The sequence below is a fragment of the Bos javanicus genome, chromosome 23 (genome assembly GCF_032452875.1).
Source record: "Bos javanicus breed banteng chromosome 23, ARS-OSU_banteng_1.0, whole genome shotgun sequence".
NCBI lineage: Eukaryota > Metazoa > Chordata > Mammalia > Artiodactyla > Bovidae > Bos > Bos javanicus.
Window position 1 is genome coordinate 16350689 of NC_083890.1, and position 19856 is coordinate 16370544.

General features: G+C 35.3%; 2 protein-coding genes across 17 annotated transcripts in view; one reads left to right on the plus strand and one right to left on the minus strand.

Moving 5' to 3' along the window:
• PEX6 (peroxisomal biogenesis factor 6) overlaps positions 1–19856 on the minus strand; it is a 351627-nt gene that overhangs the window by 51802 nt on the left and 279969 nt on the right. The gene's annotated exons all lie outside the window — the stretch shown is intronic.
• Positions 1–19856, plus strand: part of UBR2 (ubiquitin protein ligase E3 component n-recognin 2) — a 113687-nt gene that overhangs the window by 36194 nt on the left and 57637 nt on the right. For 14 of the 16 annotated variants that reach the window (XR_009732824.1, XR_009732823.1, XM_061398217.1 and 11 more), the window contains 7 exons: positions 4739–4869; positions 7036–7174; positions 7618–7680; positions 14993–15113; positions 16977–17084; positions 17450–17538; positions 18644–18742. Coding sequence is in view for 14 of the 16 variants with exons in the window: in XM_061398217.1 (XP_061254201.1) it covers positions 4739–4869; positions 7036–7174; positions 7618–7680; positions 14993–15113; positions 16977–17084; positions 17450–17538; positions 18644–18742 (750 nt within the window). In the remaining 2 variants the exon portion in view is untranslated. Of the gene's footprint in view, positions 1–4738; positions 4870–7035; positions 7175–7617; positions 7681–14992; positions 15114–16976; positions 17085–17449; positions 17539–18474; positions 18574–18643; positions 18743–19856 lie in introns of those variants that run through there. The other 2 variants (XM_061398208.1, XM_061398213.1) reach the window with 2 other exon arrangements.

The following is a 19856-nucleotide window of genomic DNA, read 5'->3' on the forward strand; positions in this document are numbered from 1 at the left end:
AAGTTGAGAACTAGTATAAAACTTTAGGATTCTGGGAGAAAATATTTACAAATCATATCTGATAAGTGTCTGGTATCTAGAATATATATTTTATAACTCAGCAACAAAAAGACAACACAATTAAAAATGGGCAAAGGACCTGAATAGACATTTCTCCAAAGAAGATATAATAAAAATGACCAAGAAACACATGAAAACATGCTCAAGATTATTAGTCATTCAGTCAGTTCAGTTCAGTCACTCAGTCGTGTCCGACTCTCTGCGACCCCATGAATCAAAGCACACCAGGCCTCCCTGTCCATCACCAACTCCTGGAGTTCACTCAGACTCACGTCCATCGAGTCAGTGATGCCATCCAGCCATGTCATCCTCTGTCATTAGGGAATTGTAAATCAAACCACAGTGATATACCACTTCACACCCATTAGGATGGACATAATCAAAAAAGTGGTAAATAGATTGGAAAGAATATAGAGAAATTGGAATTCTACAGTGCTAGTGGGAATACAAAATGATTCAGCACTGTGGAAAACAGTTTGGCTATTCCTCAAACGGTAAACATTGCCATATAAGCCTGTTGTTTCATTTCTAGGTATATATGCAAGAGAATTAAAAACAAATATTCTGATATGTACATGCACAAACATGTTAGTAGCAGCATTATTTGTAATAGCCAAAAGGTGGAAATAGCCAAAATGTCTTTCAGTGTGTGAATGGATAAACATACAGTGTAATATTACTCAGTTATAAAAAGAAATGAAGTAATGAACTTTCAAAACATCATGAAAGAAGCCAGACACAGAGGGTCATATATTGTATGATTCCATTTACATGAAATATCCAGAAGAGAAATCTGTTTCAAACAGACTGGTGGTTGCCAGGGGATAGGGAAGAGAAGAATGGAGAAAAACTGCTTAATGTGTAAGGGCTTTTACTCTGAAGTGATAGAAATGTTTAGGACTAGATACAGGTGATCGTGGCTCAATATGAGGTACTAGATACCAGCAGATTGTTCACTTTAAGTTTTCTAAGAAAAATTATGAATCTGCTTGCAGTTACTCTGTTGGCTTTATCCTCATACGTTAGTGGGGTAGCTATCAAGTAGTGAAGACAGGTTAATTTCCTAAATTTTAAGAAGATGCTGAGACTTCAGGTGGTCTAGTGGTTAAGAATCTACATGCCAGTGCAGGAGACACAGGTTCAGTCCCTGGTCCGGGAAAATTTCACATGCTGTGGAGCAACTAAGCCTGTTAACTGCAACCACTGAGCCCGAGTAGTTGCATGCTGCAGCTACTGAGGCCTGAGCACCTAGAGCCCGTGCTCTGCAACAAGAAAGGCCACTGCAATGAGAAGCCCACACTCACCACAACTAGACAAAGCCTGTGCACAGCAGTGAAGACCCAGTGAAGTAAACATTAAATAAGTAAATTTTTAAAATTTAATACTGTTGGAAAAAAAAAAATGCCAGCAAGATACCTGCTTGAGTGAAATTATATGGTCCCGCCTGGAGAATATATATTCCAGCAATTTGATAGAAAATAAAAACTCCAGACTCTGCCATTTTATTCCTACTTAAGAATTCAGTTAAGAGAATGCAGTCTTTGAGGAAAGACTGCTGCTGCTGCTAAGTTGCTTCAGTCATGTCCGACTCTGTGCGACCCCATGGACTGCAGCCCACCAGGCTCCCCGTCCCTGGGATTCTCCAGGCAAGAACACTGGAGTGGGTTGCCATTTCCTTCTCCAATGCGTGAAAGTGAAAAGTGAAAGTGAAGTCGTGTCTGACTCTTAGCGACCCCATGGTCTGCAGTCCACCAGGCTCCTCTGTCCATGGGATTTTCCAGGCAAGAGTACTGGAGTTGGGTGCCATTGCCTTCTCTGAGGAAAGACTAGAAGATATTAAAAAGATAGCATTCTGTTTAGCATACCTGGTCCCCACTCACTAAATTCATACATTATCTCGGTTTTCTGTATTTTGTGCTTGAAATGGAAGAAAGCTATGTAATACTTGGAACATGGCTTTTTAGTCTGTCATAGAATTGTTTTTATTGAACATAATTTTATTTTTGTTATACATTCAGCCTACATCTTAAGAAAAAGTTGGAAAAATTGGATTATATACTTCTGTTGGGATAGTGTTTAGAACAGCTGTGTAAGATAATACTACTGTTACCCATATTTTGTAGCTGTGGAAACTTGAATCTTATTTTAAGAAGTGTCTGCAGTACCCCACACAGTAAGTGTTGGTGCTGGGCTTTAAACCCAGGTATTTCAGACAACTCTGATAGTACATTAACTGATTTTTTGGAAACATTTTTTGGCGGTGGAATTTTTTTATAATGAAATTTTAATTAAATCCCAGTAGTAAAACATAAAATTGATATTATTAATGAATTTATTTTTTATAAGTTGGAATGTATATTATTTACTTGATAGAAAGGCATTCATGATTATTTTGTTTCTAGTTAATTTCTAGTTTTAGTTGGGCAGTGTGAAGAAAGCTCTCACTCATACCTTATTCGCATAAGACAGCAGTTAAACTCTAAATTATAAGGTTACTTTTTTCCCCTTCTTTTTTTTTTCTGTTTGGCTGTGTCACTTGGCTTGCAGGATCTTAGTTCCCCAACCAGGGACTGAACACATGCCCTCAGCAGTAAAAACTCAGAGTCCTAACTACTGGACCACCAGGGAATTCTCTTTTTTTTTTCTTTTGACATTCTGAAAATTCAAACATTATAGAGGTATAGAAGTGTATCACATAAAAGATTAAAGTTCTCCATAATTCCCATGGTCTTCCAAGATAACGGTAGCCTTTTTAACTCACTGACAAAGGCTTGCATTCTCTAATATAAATGTCATCAAAAGCATTATTAATCATAATAGGTAATACAACATAGGATAAGACAGTCATTTATTTTCTCATTCTGACTGAGTTATGCTGTGATAAGAGCACTTTGAACAGAGGTCTCTTCAAATAGCGTTTGATTTCCCATTGTGCACATGAATAGACTTGCACAGCCTAGCATCTCTTCACTGCAGAAATGTTTCTTAACCTGTAACCATTTTCAAGAAGTTAACGTGCATACAGAGATGTCAGAGAATCTTTATCTGGAGACTGTTTAAAAATGTAGATAATCATATTGTTTAAACAGATGTGTATTTCAAATAAGAAACATCTCTGCCAGGCCCTGGGATGTTGTAGAACAAAGTTTGAACACTACTGGCTTGGATTCTCAAGAGGTGGCAGTTGTTTCTATCCCAACACCATTTAATTCTTATAAATCCTGTTTATCATAATTCTTCAGTCCTCTAAAATGCCTTGTATTATGGGACATAATTGTAAGAAATGGAATGACTATATAGTGAGATACTATAACCTAGAAAACTGAGTTTTGGTTCTACTTTTTATTTTAGTTCTGTGTGAGGTTCATTTTATGATTACTAGCCACTCTTCTATGAATCCCCAAAAGGTTCCAGTTCCAGTACCTTCTTTATAATAGGTGATTTTACCATGTTAACTTCTAAAGTCTCCATAAGAAATAGTAGCAAACCTGGTAGCAGTATAAAAAAATTTTTTTTGATGGAACATATAAAGCATAGGTAGAAAGTTCTGTAAGACTTTGGAAAACCTTCTTACTTTACTTTTTCTTACATTGTTTAAGCCCTGCACCCATCTTCTTTAGGAATCTGTCCTTTTTTCTTCATTCTTTTTATTACTCTCCTCCATTTGATTTATATCAGTTCCATTAAGCTGGTCCTTGGTGAGGATGTACAAAAATGTTTCTGTATCCTTATGTATATTTGCAAGAATGTGCTGGTTCCCATTCCATCATGTTGGAATATATTGATTTTCTTATTGAGAGATGAATATAACACTTTTAGCCATTAAGCTGAATAACATGTTTATCTTAAGTCTAAGCATAAGATAAAGCATTAAGATTAAAGATTGTGGAAAACATTTTGCCAGCCTGACTGAAAGATACCATGATAAACTTAGTGTATATTTATAGTAATACTTTTTTACATTAGCTTTGAAATTTAGTGATTTATTCACTGTTAAGTCTAATGTGTGAAGTTCCATGTTACATGCGTACACAACTTGTCTCATTGAAAGTGAGTGATTCTTAACTGCATGAAGGAGCAGTGTACTGATCTTGTTGACTTCTCCCCTTTAAAATCCTCAAAATCAGGCTTTCCTTTATACCTGTAAAACTAAATATTGCTTGTCTGTCCTTAGATAACATTTCTTTGTTTATCCTGGAAATTGGGGGTTAGAGGGATATGAAGCTATAAACAAGCTTAAATTTTAAGATCCCATAATGCCATTCCAAAATTTTTAGGTTTATTAGGCATTGGCTGCTGCTGCTGCTGGTGCTCCTGCTAAGTCGCTTCAGTCGTGTCTGACTCTGTGCGACCCCATAGACGGCAGCCCACCAGGCTCCCCCGTCCCTGGGATTCTCCAGGCAAGAACACTGGAGTGGGTTGCCATTTCCTTCTCCAATTAGGCATTGGAGAGCCTTGGAATATTTTGATTCAGAAGATTTAGTAATAGGGATTATTGTGGACAAAATGTTTTAGAAGTTTGATTTGCTGAGGTATAACAAATAGGATCAAATTGAAGAGAAATTGACGCTGGAGGATCAGTCAGCCTTTTACAGTAGTATTTTGAGGAGGAAGGCAGAATGGAAAAAAGGAGCATTAATGCACGTTTAACATGGTTGTTTTTTTCTTCTTCCTTCAGGATCCCCTTGTCCATTTATCAGAAGATGTGATAGCAAGAACTTATAACATTTTTGCTATTATGTTTCAATATGCGGTAGAGATACTAACCTGGGAAAAAGAAAGTGAATTGCCACCAGATTTAGAGATGATGTAAGTACAACCCATTTATTCTTTGTATTTGCTTATACTCAGTTTTAACCATTTTGATTCTAATTCCTCAAATGAATACAGCTAGGATTGAACATAATCTTTTTTAATTATTAGTTTTCAACAAAATAATAACCTTGATTTTATAGTTTTAAAATATATGTGAGCCATTTAATTAGTAGAGGTTTTTCCCTGTTGGTTGCTTTAGCTGATTTATAGCCATATTTTAGCCACATCAAAGCTGTACCACTGGTTGCAAGCACGGGCATTTTTCTCTTCTTTTTGCGTTAAAGCTGTTAACTCGATAATTCTTTTTGTTTCATCTGTCAAATTTGATTAGGGAATGAGCACTGTGACCTAAGTGAAGTGAGTTTTTTGGTTTGACTAAGTGCACAAATTCAGTTTTAACCATTTTGATTCTGAATTTTTTAAAAATTTATTTATACTTTGTGCTTCTTTGGGTGTACATCTTTTTTTTTTTTTTAATAACCATTTGTTCTTAATTATTGAGGAGATTGTAAATTTGCAACCAGAGAGCTGGATTCTGCTATAGCTGTATTACAGCTAAGGACTTACTTTTTTTGCATGAATGTGCTTGCCTCGAGCAGCCTTCTCTTTTAATTCTAACCAAGCTTGTTGGAATCATACTCATGCTTAAGGTTGAATACAAGTGAGAGTCTAAAGGACATTGGTGCTGTATCTTTTTTGCTTTCTCAACAGTGTTCCAAATAATCAGGTTATAGTTTATGTTTCTTAATGAAATGAGATGTTAACATTTCTTTTTGGAAATGTTGAAAATGACTTCGTTAACCTCATAACTTTATCTTCATGTATTTTGAGTTGGGAACCAACTAAGATCTAAATTTAAAATCCAGATTGAGACCCTAGAGAATAGAAAAGTTGTGTTTTTATTTTTCTATTCCATTGTAAGTTTGGGACCACCAGCATAGAAGGGAAAACAATCTAACTTACTTCTCTTGTAATGTTTTCTCATCTTAGTAAATGACGTTTCATCTACCCAGAAACCTGAATCACCCATATATCCACTTAGATTTCGGGTCCAGTAGGTTCCCCCTGTATCAAGTTGTTCTACTTTTGTTCATCTGCTTACTACTATGGTAGTCCAAATTACATTAATTTCATCCTTGGACAACATGATACCTTAACCAGACTGCCGTATCCACTCTTGTCTCCCTCAGTTCATTCTCCATACTTTAGCCACAGTGAATTTTAAGGCAAATCTGACTATAGCTCCTATTTCACCATTTCAAATCCTGGATTGCTCTTAGGATGGGAAAAGCCAAATCTATTTCAAGGTCTTTAAGATTTCTGCCTCTCTCCAGACTAACCTCCTCCTTCCTCCCTGTGCTCCACCTCCCAGTTTACCTTTACCACCTCAGGGTCTTTGCTTTCACTTTTTTCTAGGCCATAGTTTCTCAGCCTTGGCACTGTTGACTTTGGGGGCCAGATATTATGGGCATGACTTGTGCATTGTAGAATTTTTAGCAGCATCATTGGCTTTTACCCACTGGACACCAGTAGCACTCCTATCCCAGTCATGACGACCAAAAATGTTTCCAGACATTGCCAAGTGGTCATCTATGGAGGGCTGAGGAGAATTCCTCCCAGTGAGTACCACTGATACCCAGTTCTGACTTCAGCTCTCAAGTTACTTCTTTGGTAGTTCCCTGAACTCCCAGACTGGTTTTTATCCCACTGTGGCATCCTGTTCTTGATAAAAGCCAGTTTACACAGATTATATGTGTGTATCTTTCGCACCAGCTTGATAACACCATAGAATGTGGGGACCACAGATGACTTCGTTACAGATATGTGTCTAGTACGTAGCACATTCCCTAGGACAAAGTGTCTGAAGTGAAAGTGTTAGGTGCTCAGTCATGTCCAACTCTTTGTGACCCACGGACTGTAGCCCTCTAGCCTCCTCTGTCCATGGAATTCTCCAGGCAAGAGTAATGGAGTGGGTTGCCATGCCCTTCTCCAGGGACTCTTCCCAACCCAGGGATTGAACCCTGGTCTCCTGTATTCTAGGCAGATTCTTTACCATCTGAGATACTAGAGAATCCCAGGACAAAGTGTTCTCTTAATAAATCATCCTGGAGCAGGGTGATATGCAAATAGATGATGTATAATTAATGTTTTATCCCACAGTGAGAAGAGTGACACCTACTATTGCATGCTGTTTAATGACGAGGTTCATACCTATGAACAAGTTATTTATACTCTTCAGAAAGCTGTTAACTGTACACAAAAAGAAGCCATTGGCTTCGCAACTACAGTAGATCGAGATGTAAGTAATTTCATTACGTTGATGTTACATAATTACACTTTTAATACAGGTAAAGTATCCTAGAAAATCATGTTAAAAGTTTTGTCTAGGTTATTTTTTTTAATTTCATATGAATATTGTCCCAAATATATATTAGATGTAACTGTAGGCTCTTGTCTGAAAGTTTAGGTGAAAACATAAATTGCCTTCATTCTACACAGAAGAACAAATGTAGTGTTGTTCAAAGGTATATACTTACTGATGGCTTGAAAATATTAGGATTGCTTTGAAGGAAAATATTTTAATTTACTTTCTAATTAGTGAATAAAATAAACATTGTAAATATTAAAAATTGACCAGAGTTGTTATATGCTCATATAACACTGTTTGTTTACTAATTCAAAAGTTATTAATACTGAATATAAACATTTTTGCAAGTTAATCTCAAATGTCTTTATTTATAGGGACGTAGGTCTGTTCGATATGGAGAATTCCAGTATTGTGAACAAGCAAAATCAATAATTGTGGTAAGTAATAAAAAAACATGTCTACACTTGTATTTTTTATTAGTATAAAACTAGTCCCATATTTTGGTGTTTATGAACACATTTTTCTGCCTTCATGAAAGCCGACATCAGCCAAAAATCATGTTTAAGGATACGTTAGTTTAACATTGCTTGTTGCTTTACCTAGTTTTTTTAAGCTGTAAGATTGATATAAAAAAATGAATGTTTAGATGCAGTATATATGTATTTTTTCTCTCTTCCTATTTCTTCATTAGAAATGTCTTAGAAAGCTTTTTGCTTTTTGTTTTGCTTTTGATAGGGTTTCATGTTACCTTTTTAGGAATTAAATTGGCCTTTAGCACCAAGATTAGAATTCAAGGGAGGTTGTTTCTTGGTACCTTATAGCAAGGTATGCTGTATATCCTAATAGTATTTAGTGTATAATACATCTGAAAGAAAACTATTCCCCACATTTAGATTTATTTTTAAAAGTTAGCATTTATTGTTTTAAACTATTCCATGTAACTGCATTTTATGTAAATGTCCTTTTAAAGTATAATTTTATATATTGTAAAATATTTTAAATATATAGATAAAATATGGAGATAACACAGTAACTGCCTGTGTGCTACATTATATCTTATTTTCTTCATGCTTATTTTAAATAAACAAAACAGTACAGAGGCCCTTGTATTATCTCTTCTAAATCCCATTCCCCTTCCTCTTTCACTAGAGATAACTACTTTTGTTAATTAATTTTTCATTTCCATACATGCCTTTATACTTTATCTGCTAAATATCTATCAATATTATATGCATTGATTTGGAGGTCTTTAAACATTATATAACAAGATTCATACTGAATGTATTATATTGTAACTTGGCTTTTCATTTCAGTGTTATTTCTAGATTTATCTGTGTTGATACATGTATGATATAAAGTATTCCATTGATGACTATACCATCATTGGTGACTTGTCTTTTCCTGTCAGTGTTGTTTCTAGATTTATCTGTTTCGATATATGTATTTGTAAACTATTCCATTGATGACTATACTATAATTTTACATTCTCCTATTGATGGAGAGTTTGGATATTTCCAATTCTTTGTGTGACTTGTCAGTCCTGCTATGGACGTTTTTTGGTCCTCTTGTTGCATAGAAGCAAAAGTTTCTCTAGTATGTATACCAAGAAATGGAATTGTTGAGTTGTTAAGTTATAAGCATTTTCAGCCATACTAGATTTTGCCAAGTTAATCTCCAAAATAGTGGTAGCCAGTATACATTCCAACCAGCAGTGAAGTACAGTTCCCACGTCTCTACCACTTTGTCAGAACTATATTGTCAAATTAAAAAATTTTGCCAACCTGCTGTGTATGTATTGCATCTCATCTGTTAAATTTGCACTGCCTTGATTACTGAATATCTTATTTCATATTTAATGTATTGGTCACTTAAGTTTTCTGTAAATTTCTTGTTTATACCCTTTACCCATTTTTTTAAGTTATTTGTCTTTTTCTTACTAATTCATAGGGGTTCTTTACATAATCTGAATCCTGATCTTTTGTTGCAGTATTTTTTCCTGACATACAGTTTTATATCTTATTTGTGATGCCTCTCCTTGAGCAAAAACTTTAATTTTAATGTAGCAAACTGTATTTTTCTGTTTATGAGTTTGTGTCTTATTTTAAAAATTCTTGCTATCTGGACATACTCAATTTAATAATGCATTAGAAACAATACTGTGGTAGAACATTCCCATTCTTAGGAACTATATACTGAAGTTTTTAGGAATAAGAGGACATGATCCATATAAGTTACCTTCCGTGGTTCTTTTTTGTTTGTATGTGGAAAAAGAAAGATAATGTGTAAATGATAAAGCAATTAGGATAGAATTTTACAGAATCCAGGTAAAGGAGATGACATTTCTTCCCTTTAATTTGTTGTTTAATAGTATTATTTCGGTTTTTCCCTAAAAAATAAGTACTTGTAGTCTCTGGTAGTGTCTGCATAGATATAGCAATACTATTTTCATAATATAGAATAAAGTCCAGAAATAGTTACTAGGATGAGGAAAATCTAGGACAAAGATATATTCTAAGGGAGGAGGAGAGCTTCTTAACCAAGACTAGAACCCCAGGAGTTAAAAAGAATACATTTTTTTGGCTACATAAAAAATTTGCGTAGCAGAATATTATTAAAAATGTCAGTAAACTTAGAAAAATTATCTCTAACACAAAGGATAGACATTTAATGTTTATGATGAACAGAGAACTCAGGTTATCAAGTAGGGAGGAAACAACAGAATAGAAAAATGGACATGAGGTATGGAAAGACAACCACGGCCGAGATAATCTCAGTGGTATAAATACATGTAAAAAGAGACTCAAACTCACTAGTAATTACCAAAATGACAGGGAGATTTCATATCCAACAGATGGAGAAATCAGAGTGATAAAGTACCTTGCAGGCAGAGATGCATAAATTACTACCATGTATTTGGAAAACAATCTAGTAGCATATATTAAAATTTTGCCTCTCCTAGAAATTTATCCCGTAAAAATACAAGCACCAGTTAGTGTGTGTACAAAGATGTTCAGTACTACCTTTGTTATAGTCATAGAAGATTGAAACAGAATATGAATACCCTTCTCTAGAGAATGTTTAAATAAATCCACACCACAGAATATGATGAGTCATTAAGCCCCCCCCAAAAAATCTGTTAACACAAAGATGCAAAAGAGTATGATAATATTCCATTTTTTTGCAAAATCAAATAAAAGTCTTTATAACTGTATACATATATGATACATATAGGTGGATAAAATATGCAAAGGTATACTGTGCTAAAGTGGGTTATGGAGATGGGATGAGATGGATAGAGAGATGATTCAAAAGGAAAATGGGGGAAAACATGTTAAATGAAAACTTTTAATAGACTTAAATACATTTCTCCAAAGAAGATATGCAGATTGGCAAAGAACATGGAAACATGCTCAATATTATTAATCATTAGGGGAATGAAAGTAAAAACCATAATAAGATAGCACCTCATATGCATTCAGTTCAGTCACTCAGTCGTGTCTGACTCTCTGCAGCCCTATGAATTGCAGCACGCCAGGCCTCCCTGTCCATCACCAACTCCAGGAGTTCACACAAACTCACGTCCATCAAGTCGGTAATGCCATCCAGCCATCTCATCCCTTGTCATCCCCTTCTCCTGTCCCCAACCCCTCCCAGCATCAGAGTCTTTTCCAATGAGTCAGCTCTTTGCATGAGGTGGCCAAAGTACTGGAGTTTCAGCTTCATTATCATTCCTTCCAAAGAATACCCAGGACTGATCTCCTTTAGGATGGACTGGTTGGATCTCCTTGCAGTCCAAGGGACTCTCAAGAGTCTTCTCCAACACCATAGTTCAAAAGCATCAATTCTTTGGCGCTCAGCTTTCTTCACAGTCCAACTCTCACATCCATACATGACCACAGGAAAAACCATAGCCTTGACTAGACGGACCTTTGTTGGCAAAGTAATGTCTCTGCTTTTGAATATGCTATCTAGGTTGGTCATAACTTTCCTTCCAAGCAGTAAGCATCTTTTAATTTCATGGCTATAATCACCATCTGCAGTGATTTTGGAGCCCAAAAAAGTAAAGTCTGACACTGTTTCCCTATCTATTTCCCATGAAGTGATGGGATCAGATGCCATGATCTTTGTTTTCTGACTGTTGAGCTTTAAGCCCACTTTTTCACTCTCCTCTTTCACTTTCATCAAGAGGCTTTTTAGTTCCTCTTCACTTTCTGTGATAAGGGTGGTGTCATCTGCATATCTGAGGTTATTGATATTTCTCCCAGCAATCTTGATTCCAGCTTGTGCTTCTTCCAGCCCAGTGTTTCTTATGAGGTACTCTGCATATAAGTTAAATAAGCAGGGTGACAATATACAGCCTTGACATACTCCTTTTCCTATTTGGAACTAGTCTGTCGTTCCATGTCCAGTTCTAACTGTTGCTTCCTGACCTGCATACAGGTTTCTCAAGAGGCAGAAACCTGGTATTCCCATCTCTTTCAGAATTTCCCACAGTTTATTGTGATCTACACAGTCAAAGGCTTTGGCATAGTCAATAAAGCAGAAATAGATGTTTTTCTGGAACTCTCTTCCTTTTTCCATGATCCAGTGGATGTTGGCAATTTGATCTCTGGTTCCTCTGGCTTTTCTAAAACCAGCTTGAACATCTGGAAGTTCACGATTCACGTATTGCTGAAGCCTGGCTTGAAGAATTTTGAGCATTACTTTACTAGCGTGTGAGATGAGTGCAATCGTGCGGTAGTTTGAGCATTCTTTGGCATTGCCTTTCTTTGGGATTGGAATGAAAACTGACCTTTTCCAGTTCTGTGGCCACTGTTGAGTTTTCCAAATTTGCTGGCATATTGAGTGCAGCACTTTCATAGCATCATCTTCCAGGATTTGAAATAGCTCAACTGGAATTCCATCACCTCCACTAGCTTTGTTCGTAGTGATGCTTTCAAAGGCCCACTTGACTTCACATTCCAGGATGTCTGGCTCTAGGTCAGTGATCACACCATAGATCTTTTTTGTACAGTTCTTCTGTGTATTCTTGCCACCTCTTCTTAATATCTTCTGCTTCTGTTAGGTCCATACCATTTCTGTCCTTTATTGAGCCCATCTTTGCATGAAATGTTCCCTTGGTATCTCTAATTTTCTTGAAGAGATCTCTAGTCTTTCCCAGTCTGTTTTCCTCTTATTTCTTTGCATTGATCACTGAGGAAGGCTTCTTACCTCTCCTTGCTATTCTTTGGAACTCTGCATTGAGGCTTATATCTTTCCTTTTCTCCTTTGCTTTTCGCTTCTCTTCTTTTCACAGCTGTTTGTAAGGCCTCCCCAGACAGCCATTTTGCTTTTTTGCATTTCTTTTCCACGGGGATGGTCTTGATCCCTGTCTCCTGTACAGAATGTCACGAACCTCCATTTAAGGGACTAGATCTGATAGACAGAGTTCATCAGGCACTCTGTCTATCAGATCTAGTCCCTTAAATCTATTTCTCACTTCCAGTGTATAATCATAAGGAATTTTATTTAGGTCATACCTGAATGGTCTAGTGGTTTTCCCTACTTTCTTCAATTTAAGTCTGAATTTGGCAATAGGAGTTCATAATCTGAGCCACAGTCAGCTCCCGGTCTTGTTTTTGCTGACTGTATAGAGCTTCTCCATCTTTGGCTGCAAAGAAATCTGGTGATGTCCATGTGTAGAGTCTTCTCTTGTGTTGTTGGAAGAGGGTGTTTGCTATGACCAGTGTGTTCTCTTGGAAAACTCTATTAGCCTTTGCCCTGCTTCAGTCCGTATTCCAAGGCCAAATTTGCCTGTTACCCCAAATGTTTCTTGACTTCCTACTTTTGCATTCCAGGGCCCTATAATGAAAAGGACATCTTTTTTGGGTGTTAGTTCGAAAAGGTCTTGTAGGTCTTCATAGAACTGTTCAGCTTCTTCAGCATTACTGGTTGGGGCATAGACTTAGATTACTGTGATATTGAATGGTCTGCCTTGGAAACAAACAGAGATCATTCTGTCATTTTTGAGATTGCATCCAAGTACTGCATTTCAGACTCTTTTGTTGATCATGATGGCTACTCCATTTCTTCTAAGGGATTCCTGCCCACAGTAGTAGATATAATAGTCATCTGAGTTAAATTCATCCATTCCAGTCCATTTTAGTTCGCTGATTCCTAGAATGTTGACTTTCACTCTTGCCATCTCTTGTCTGACCACTTCCAATTTGCCTTGATTCATGGACCTGACATTCCAGGTTCCTATGCAATATTGCTCTTTACAGCATCGGACCTTGCTTCTATCACCAGTCACATCCACAACGGGGTATTGTTTTTGCTTTGGCTCCATCCCTTCATTCTTTCTGAAGTTATTTCTCCACTGATCTCCAGTAGCATATTGGGCACCTACCAACCTGGGGAATTCCTCTTTCAGTATCCTATCATTTTGCCTTTTCGTACTGTTCATTGGGTTCTAAAGGCAAGAATACTGAAGTGGTTTGCCATTCCCTTCTCCAGTGGACCACATTCTGTCAGACCTTTCTACTATGACCCGCCCATCTTGGGTGGCCCCACACGGCATGGTTTAGTTTCATTGACTTAGACAAGGCTGTGGTCCATGTGATGAGATTGACTAGTTTTCTGTGATTGTGGTTTCAGTGTGTCTGCCCTCTGATACCCTCTCGCAACGTCTACCGTCTTACTTGGGTTTCTCTTATGTTGGATGTGGAGTAGCTCCTCTCGACCCTCCTGCGCCTGTGCAGCCACCCCATATGCATTAGGATGGCTGTTATAAACAGCAACAATAACTTAAAATCACAGGTATTGGCAAGGATATGGAGAAATTGGAACACTCAGATGCTGTTGGTGGGAATGTAAAATGGTGCAATCACTATGGAAAACAGTATGGTGCTTACTTTAAAAATTAAAACTAGAATTACCATATGATCCAACAGTTTTTCTTCTGATTACGTACACAGAAAAATTGAAAGCAGAGTCTCATGTTCATAACAGCATTATTCAGTTGACAAAAGGTGTCTATCAATTCATCCACTGATAGACACTTAAGGAGCAATTTAACTGGGTGAATGGTTAAACAGAATTTATATACATACAATAGAATTTTATCCAGCCTTAAAAAGGAAGAAAATTCTGATACACACTACAGTGTAGATTAACCTTGAGGACATTATGCTAAGTGAAATAAGGAGTCATAAGAAGGTAATGTATGGTTCTGTTTGTATGAGGTACCAGAGTGGGTACAGAGTTTCAGTTTTGCAAGATGAAGAGTTCTGGAAATGAGTTGCACACCAGTGTATACTTTGCACCACAGAACTGCACACTTAAAAATGGTTAAGCTGAAAAGTGTTGTGTGTTTACTATAATTTTTTTAAAAGTATTGATAACATCGCATTTGTGCAATGAAGTAAATTATTCAAATTAGTGTAATTACATTAAGAAATTAGTTTAAAAACATACAACCAGTTTAGCACTTAAATAATTTATAATTGATGGGGCACATTTTCAGATATAAGACCAAGAATTCAGGTTAAAACTGTAACTTCTTACTTTTTTGTAAGAATCCTAGGATTCCTTCTAGAAAATTAGAATCTGAATAAAGCAACCCAAGTCGTGTTTTTCTTACACACATACATGAATAACTCACCTATAATGATGAGAGTGTAGTTATATTAAATAAAAATTTGACTTATTTTCTATAAAATAGGCTTTTTAAGTTTGGTGTTTTTTTTCATTCTGTCATTTCTTTTTAAGAGAAATACCAGTAGACAGACAAAGCCACTCAAAGTTCAAGTTATGCATTCGTCTATTGTCGCACATCAGAATTTTGGTTTGAAAGTGTTGTCTTGGCTGGGAAGTATTATTGGATATTCAGGTAGGTCCATAAAACCTTTTACAAATTGACTTAAAAATGAGTTCATATGCTCTAGCAAAACTATTTTGGAAAAGTAACAAATGGAATCAGGTGTTCTGGTTTTTTTTTTTTTTTTGCTTTAGTTTTGTGTTTTAAAATACCATCTCAAAAAAACAAACAAACAAAAAGAAATACCATCTCAGAATATCTTTATATACACAAAAAAATATTTCTCAAATTTTGGTCTATGAGATCTTTTTCATATGCATACATTTATGTATTTTCATACATAAATAAAAGATATTTATATATCTTCAAATAAATAAAGGAAACAGTGGATTAAACATTGTAAATGATTTTAATATGCTAATGAATCTAAATCTTACCAACTTGATAAAAGAACCTATTTTTAATGGAGCATCCTGTGGAATTCTCTTCCACAAAGCAAGCTGGAAAATGCCACTGTAAATAGAACTTAAATGGTTAATTGTTTAAAGGATATCTTTGTTTTGATTTCTACAATTTGTGTTTACCGATAATTTGCAACCCTGAAAATATGCAAATTTGAAGTTACTGTGTATTTGAGTTTTTGTTTTTCCACAGTCTACAGGTTAGATAATCTTTTAAAAGTAGTGGTAACAATTAAGAGCCTTCATGTCCAATGCCAAAAATACAAGTTTGTTGTGTAACACTGAAGAATAAACTAGGAATACATCTAAGCTGTCTGTCCTACATTTCTTCAGGCAAGGGATGTGGTTTGAATAGATGATATTCCAGTGTTTGCTATAAAGAAAATTTCTAAAACCTTTGTATTAAAAAGCTATTAGAAAGAGTATTGCCAACTGTGAACTGACAGGTGAAAATCAGGAGGTGTGGAAATTTAGGAAAACATGTTTGCTTGCCTTTTAAATGTCTTTCCAATTAGTTTTCTTAACCTTTTTTAACTTTGTTGTTTTCCATTGGGTATCTATCTGAATGCCAAATACTGTGCTACAGAATTAATAAATAGTATCATGGAAACAGTTTTCTGCTAAAAATTTTCTTTGAGAAAATGTATCATCAACAATTTAAAGACCTTATCATCTATTATTTAATATGTATATAAAGTTTTCTCTGTAGCCTTCTAAAAATTTTCTGTTTGGTGGCTCTTACAATTAAATTAACAAAGAAGTTTCAGATTATTTTGCATGATTGTAGATGACTAAAAACTGTGATTTTAAATATAAAATATGAAACTGGAAGGTATTAAAGTTCTAGTTTTGTTAATGCTTACATTAATATTTGAACGTTTTTTTTTTTTTTAAGTTTAGCATTTAGAATATGTAGGAATTGCCTTCCAAAGCCTCTCATATAGTGGGTATCCATAAGTACATATTTTTGTATTTTTGTTTAATGAACATTTTGCATAATAACAATAAAATGGACTGGTATATATAAAGTACAGAGCATGTATTCTTTTAAATGGTAGCATAATTTCATATTATACCTATCTTCTGTTATCATAGGATATATAATTTTACTAATATATAATTTTACTAATACCTGGTTTAATTAGCATAGATGCTTAGAAAACCATGTTTACTTCATTGGCTTTTGGATTCTTTGTTTAAATTATTTAAGCATAAAAGATCATTGCCATTCTGATAGACAAATATTTTGGTATTTTCGAATAAAAATTGGTATATAATGCAAGATTTGGAGTTTTTCTCCATTTTGTGAAAATGTTAATAAAATAGTTAATATAGTTACTTTTTCTGAATAAATTTGACCTTTTAAAAAAGCAAGTAAAAACTCTATAGTAAGTCCATTTGAACATTTTTACTAATATGTTATTTTAATATTTGAAGTTAACTATTTCTTGACTATTTTTCTTTCTGTTTTAAGATGGCCTTCGCCGAATTTTATGTCAAGTTGGTTTACAAGAAGGGCCAGATGGTGAAAACTCTTCTCTAGTGGATAGATTGATGCTTAGTGATTCCAAATTGTGGAAAGGTAAGTATCTTAACTACTATAAGGTATAGGGGAACTTTCATAGATAATTGGAATGTTTAAGTTTCTTTTTCATTTGAGGAAATATTTAATAAATATATTTATGGCTTTTAGAATTAGCTCATGCAGTCTTATTCTTTGGGGAAAAAACAGATTTGAGGATCCATGACTCAACCTTTATGTTTTGTTGGAAGAATACATTTAGGAAAACTGATTTTTAAAGAAGCAGGTTTCACATGTTTTAAGGAATACATGTAGAGTTTTGCTCTTGAGACTTAAAAATACAATTGATCATATGAAAACTTTGGAAATGTAGTTTTTGGCTTGTTTGGTATATCCTCATGTTCCGTCTGCTCTTTTTGTGAAAGGTGCTAGGAGTGTGTATCATCAGTTGTTCATGAGCAGTCTACTTATGGATTTGAAATACAAGAAACTGTTTGCTGTTCGATTTGCAAAGGTAAGTAGTTTCTCACTTTTGAAGAGTAATAGGTTATATACAGAATAGCTGTAGTCCATGATTATATCCAGCATTTGTAAAATTAGTAGCTAATAGTAACGTGTCATTATGTTGCTTTTAAATTCTGAGAAACTTCATAAATTATCTTTTTATCTTTTATCAATAGAATAAAAGTCTAGCAGTGAGGTTTTTCATGTTGATAACCTGCCATGATAATAATGAATATTCACCTATGCAGTGTATATGACATGAAGTGATAAATGGAAACTTTAAACCTATGCCATTCTGAATTGATACTATTCCTATTAAATTTTGTGTAGGAAAAGATAATCTTAGTTGAAACGACATGTGTATATGGATATGATTTAAAAATCATGAACTCTAGATTGTTGATATCATTGAATTATGTTCTTCTCCCTTAAGCTAACTGCTTGGTTATTTTTATTCACCTGAATTAGGGATTATTAACAAAGGAAACATAAAAGAATCATTTGAGGAACTCTTTCAAAATATACATGTTTGTGTTTTCCATTCTCAAACCTGCTGAAGCAGATTCACCAAGAATAGGGTCCAGTCATGTGTACTTTGAAAGAGCTATCAGGTGACTGTGATAGGCATCCAGAAGTAATGAAAGTCTGATTTCATCAGAGACAATGTAAAGCTACTGTGATTTAGCTCCACCTATGTTCAGTGACAGCCCAGGATTTTAATAGCTGTTGCTGTTACTCCTGTTTGAGCTCATAAACTGCCATTGTGCTCAAGAAGATTGAATAGTGCATCAGTGTTTTTACAGATTAGTATACTGGTAATTGGTAGAAATCATTCCAGTTATTCTCATAGCACATCTTACTGACTCCTCCAGCACTGATTTTTCATTATAATCCTTAAACATTTGGTCATTGTGGATTAGAGGTGAATCTCCCCCTTGTTGTTTAGAATTACCAGCAGTTGCAGAGAGATTTTATGGAGGATGATCACGAGCGAGCAGTGTCCGTGACTGCTCTGTCTGTCCAGTTCTTCACCGCACCTACTCTGGTGAGTAGTGCTTGCCTCTTCTTTGTCACTGATAGCTGGCACTCCTTGCCTTTTTTTGCCTTCTTAATAGAACTATGAGCGTTTGCAGAGTGATTATGTGACAGATGACCACGACAGAGAGTTTTCAATCGCAGACTTCTCGGTTCAGATTTTCACAGTCCCTTCACTTGTAAGTACTAAAAGACTAAGAAGAACTTTCTTGTTTTCCGCTAGAAGGAGTAAAGCCTTAAAATAATAGAGAACTGAGATCTGTATATTTCTGAATAGAAAAATATTTTATTAATGGGTGATAAGACTTCAGATGCCTTGTATACCAGAAGATATAACTTTGAATGTGTAATCCAGAGGGGGAAAGTTATTTGAACTCAACCTGTACTTTCTCATAGTACTTCTTGAGGTTTTGAACTGACAAGTTAATTAAACTTATTATTAGTTTAACAAGTTTATCCATTAGAAACAGCATATTGTGCGAATTCCTTGACTGTCCAGTGGTTAGAACTCAGTGCTTTCACTGCCGGCTCCTGGGTTCAGTCCCTGGTTGGGGAACTAGGATCCCACAAACGACTCAGTGTGGCCAAAAACAGAAAGACGGGAAGGAAGAAACAGCCCATTGTATATAATCTCACATTTTGAAAAGCCTCCTTTTCCACCCTAAGGGAAGGTATTACTAAGGCAATTGAATCATGATGATTCAGTTATCTTGTACTAAGTTTCACTAGTTGTTCCAGCAGGCACCCTTATGTTTTCATAATATTGAATAATTAATATTTAATTCATTTAACAAAACTTTGAGCACCTATTATTTATTTAGTTCTGTGTTTTGGGAATGAAAGGGTGAACAAAAACAGACATAGTCTTTGCCCTCATGAAACTTACTGTAAAGGGAAAGACTAACATAAATGGTTAATTAAAGCTATAATAAAAACTGAAGAATTTGGTTGTTTTGAGAGAATAGTAAAAAGATCTGACCTTTTCCCACAGTTTGGAAGAGGATTCTATGTAGCTTTATGCAGGCTCATGAAGGAAAATCTATTCAAAGGAACCAGCACTTGAGAAAACCCTGAAGTAGGGACATTCATATAAAGGGGATAGAAGGAGAGAAGGAATAAAATGAGACCAGAAACATAGGCAAGGGCCTAACTGTATGGAGTTAAGAGTATGCTACAATTATTTTATTAATAAGGTATCTGTTCCAGCTTCTTTTTTTAATGACTGTTTTTTCCTCAGATACTTTTATATTCAAGGATGTATTCTAGCACAGCTGGAGCTATCTGAAGTCTGTT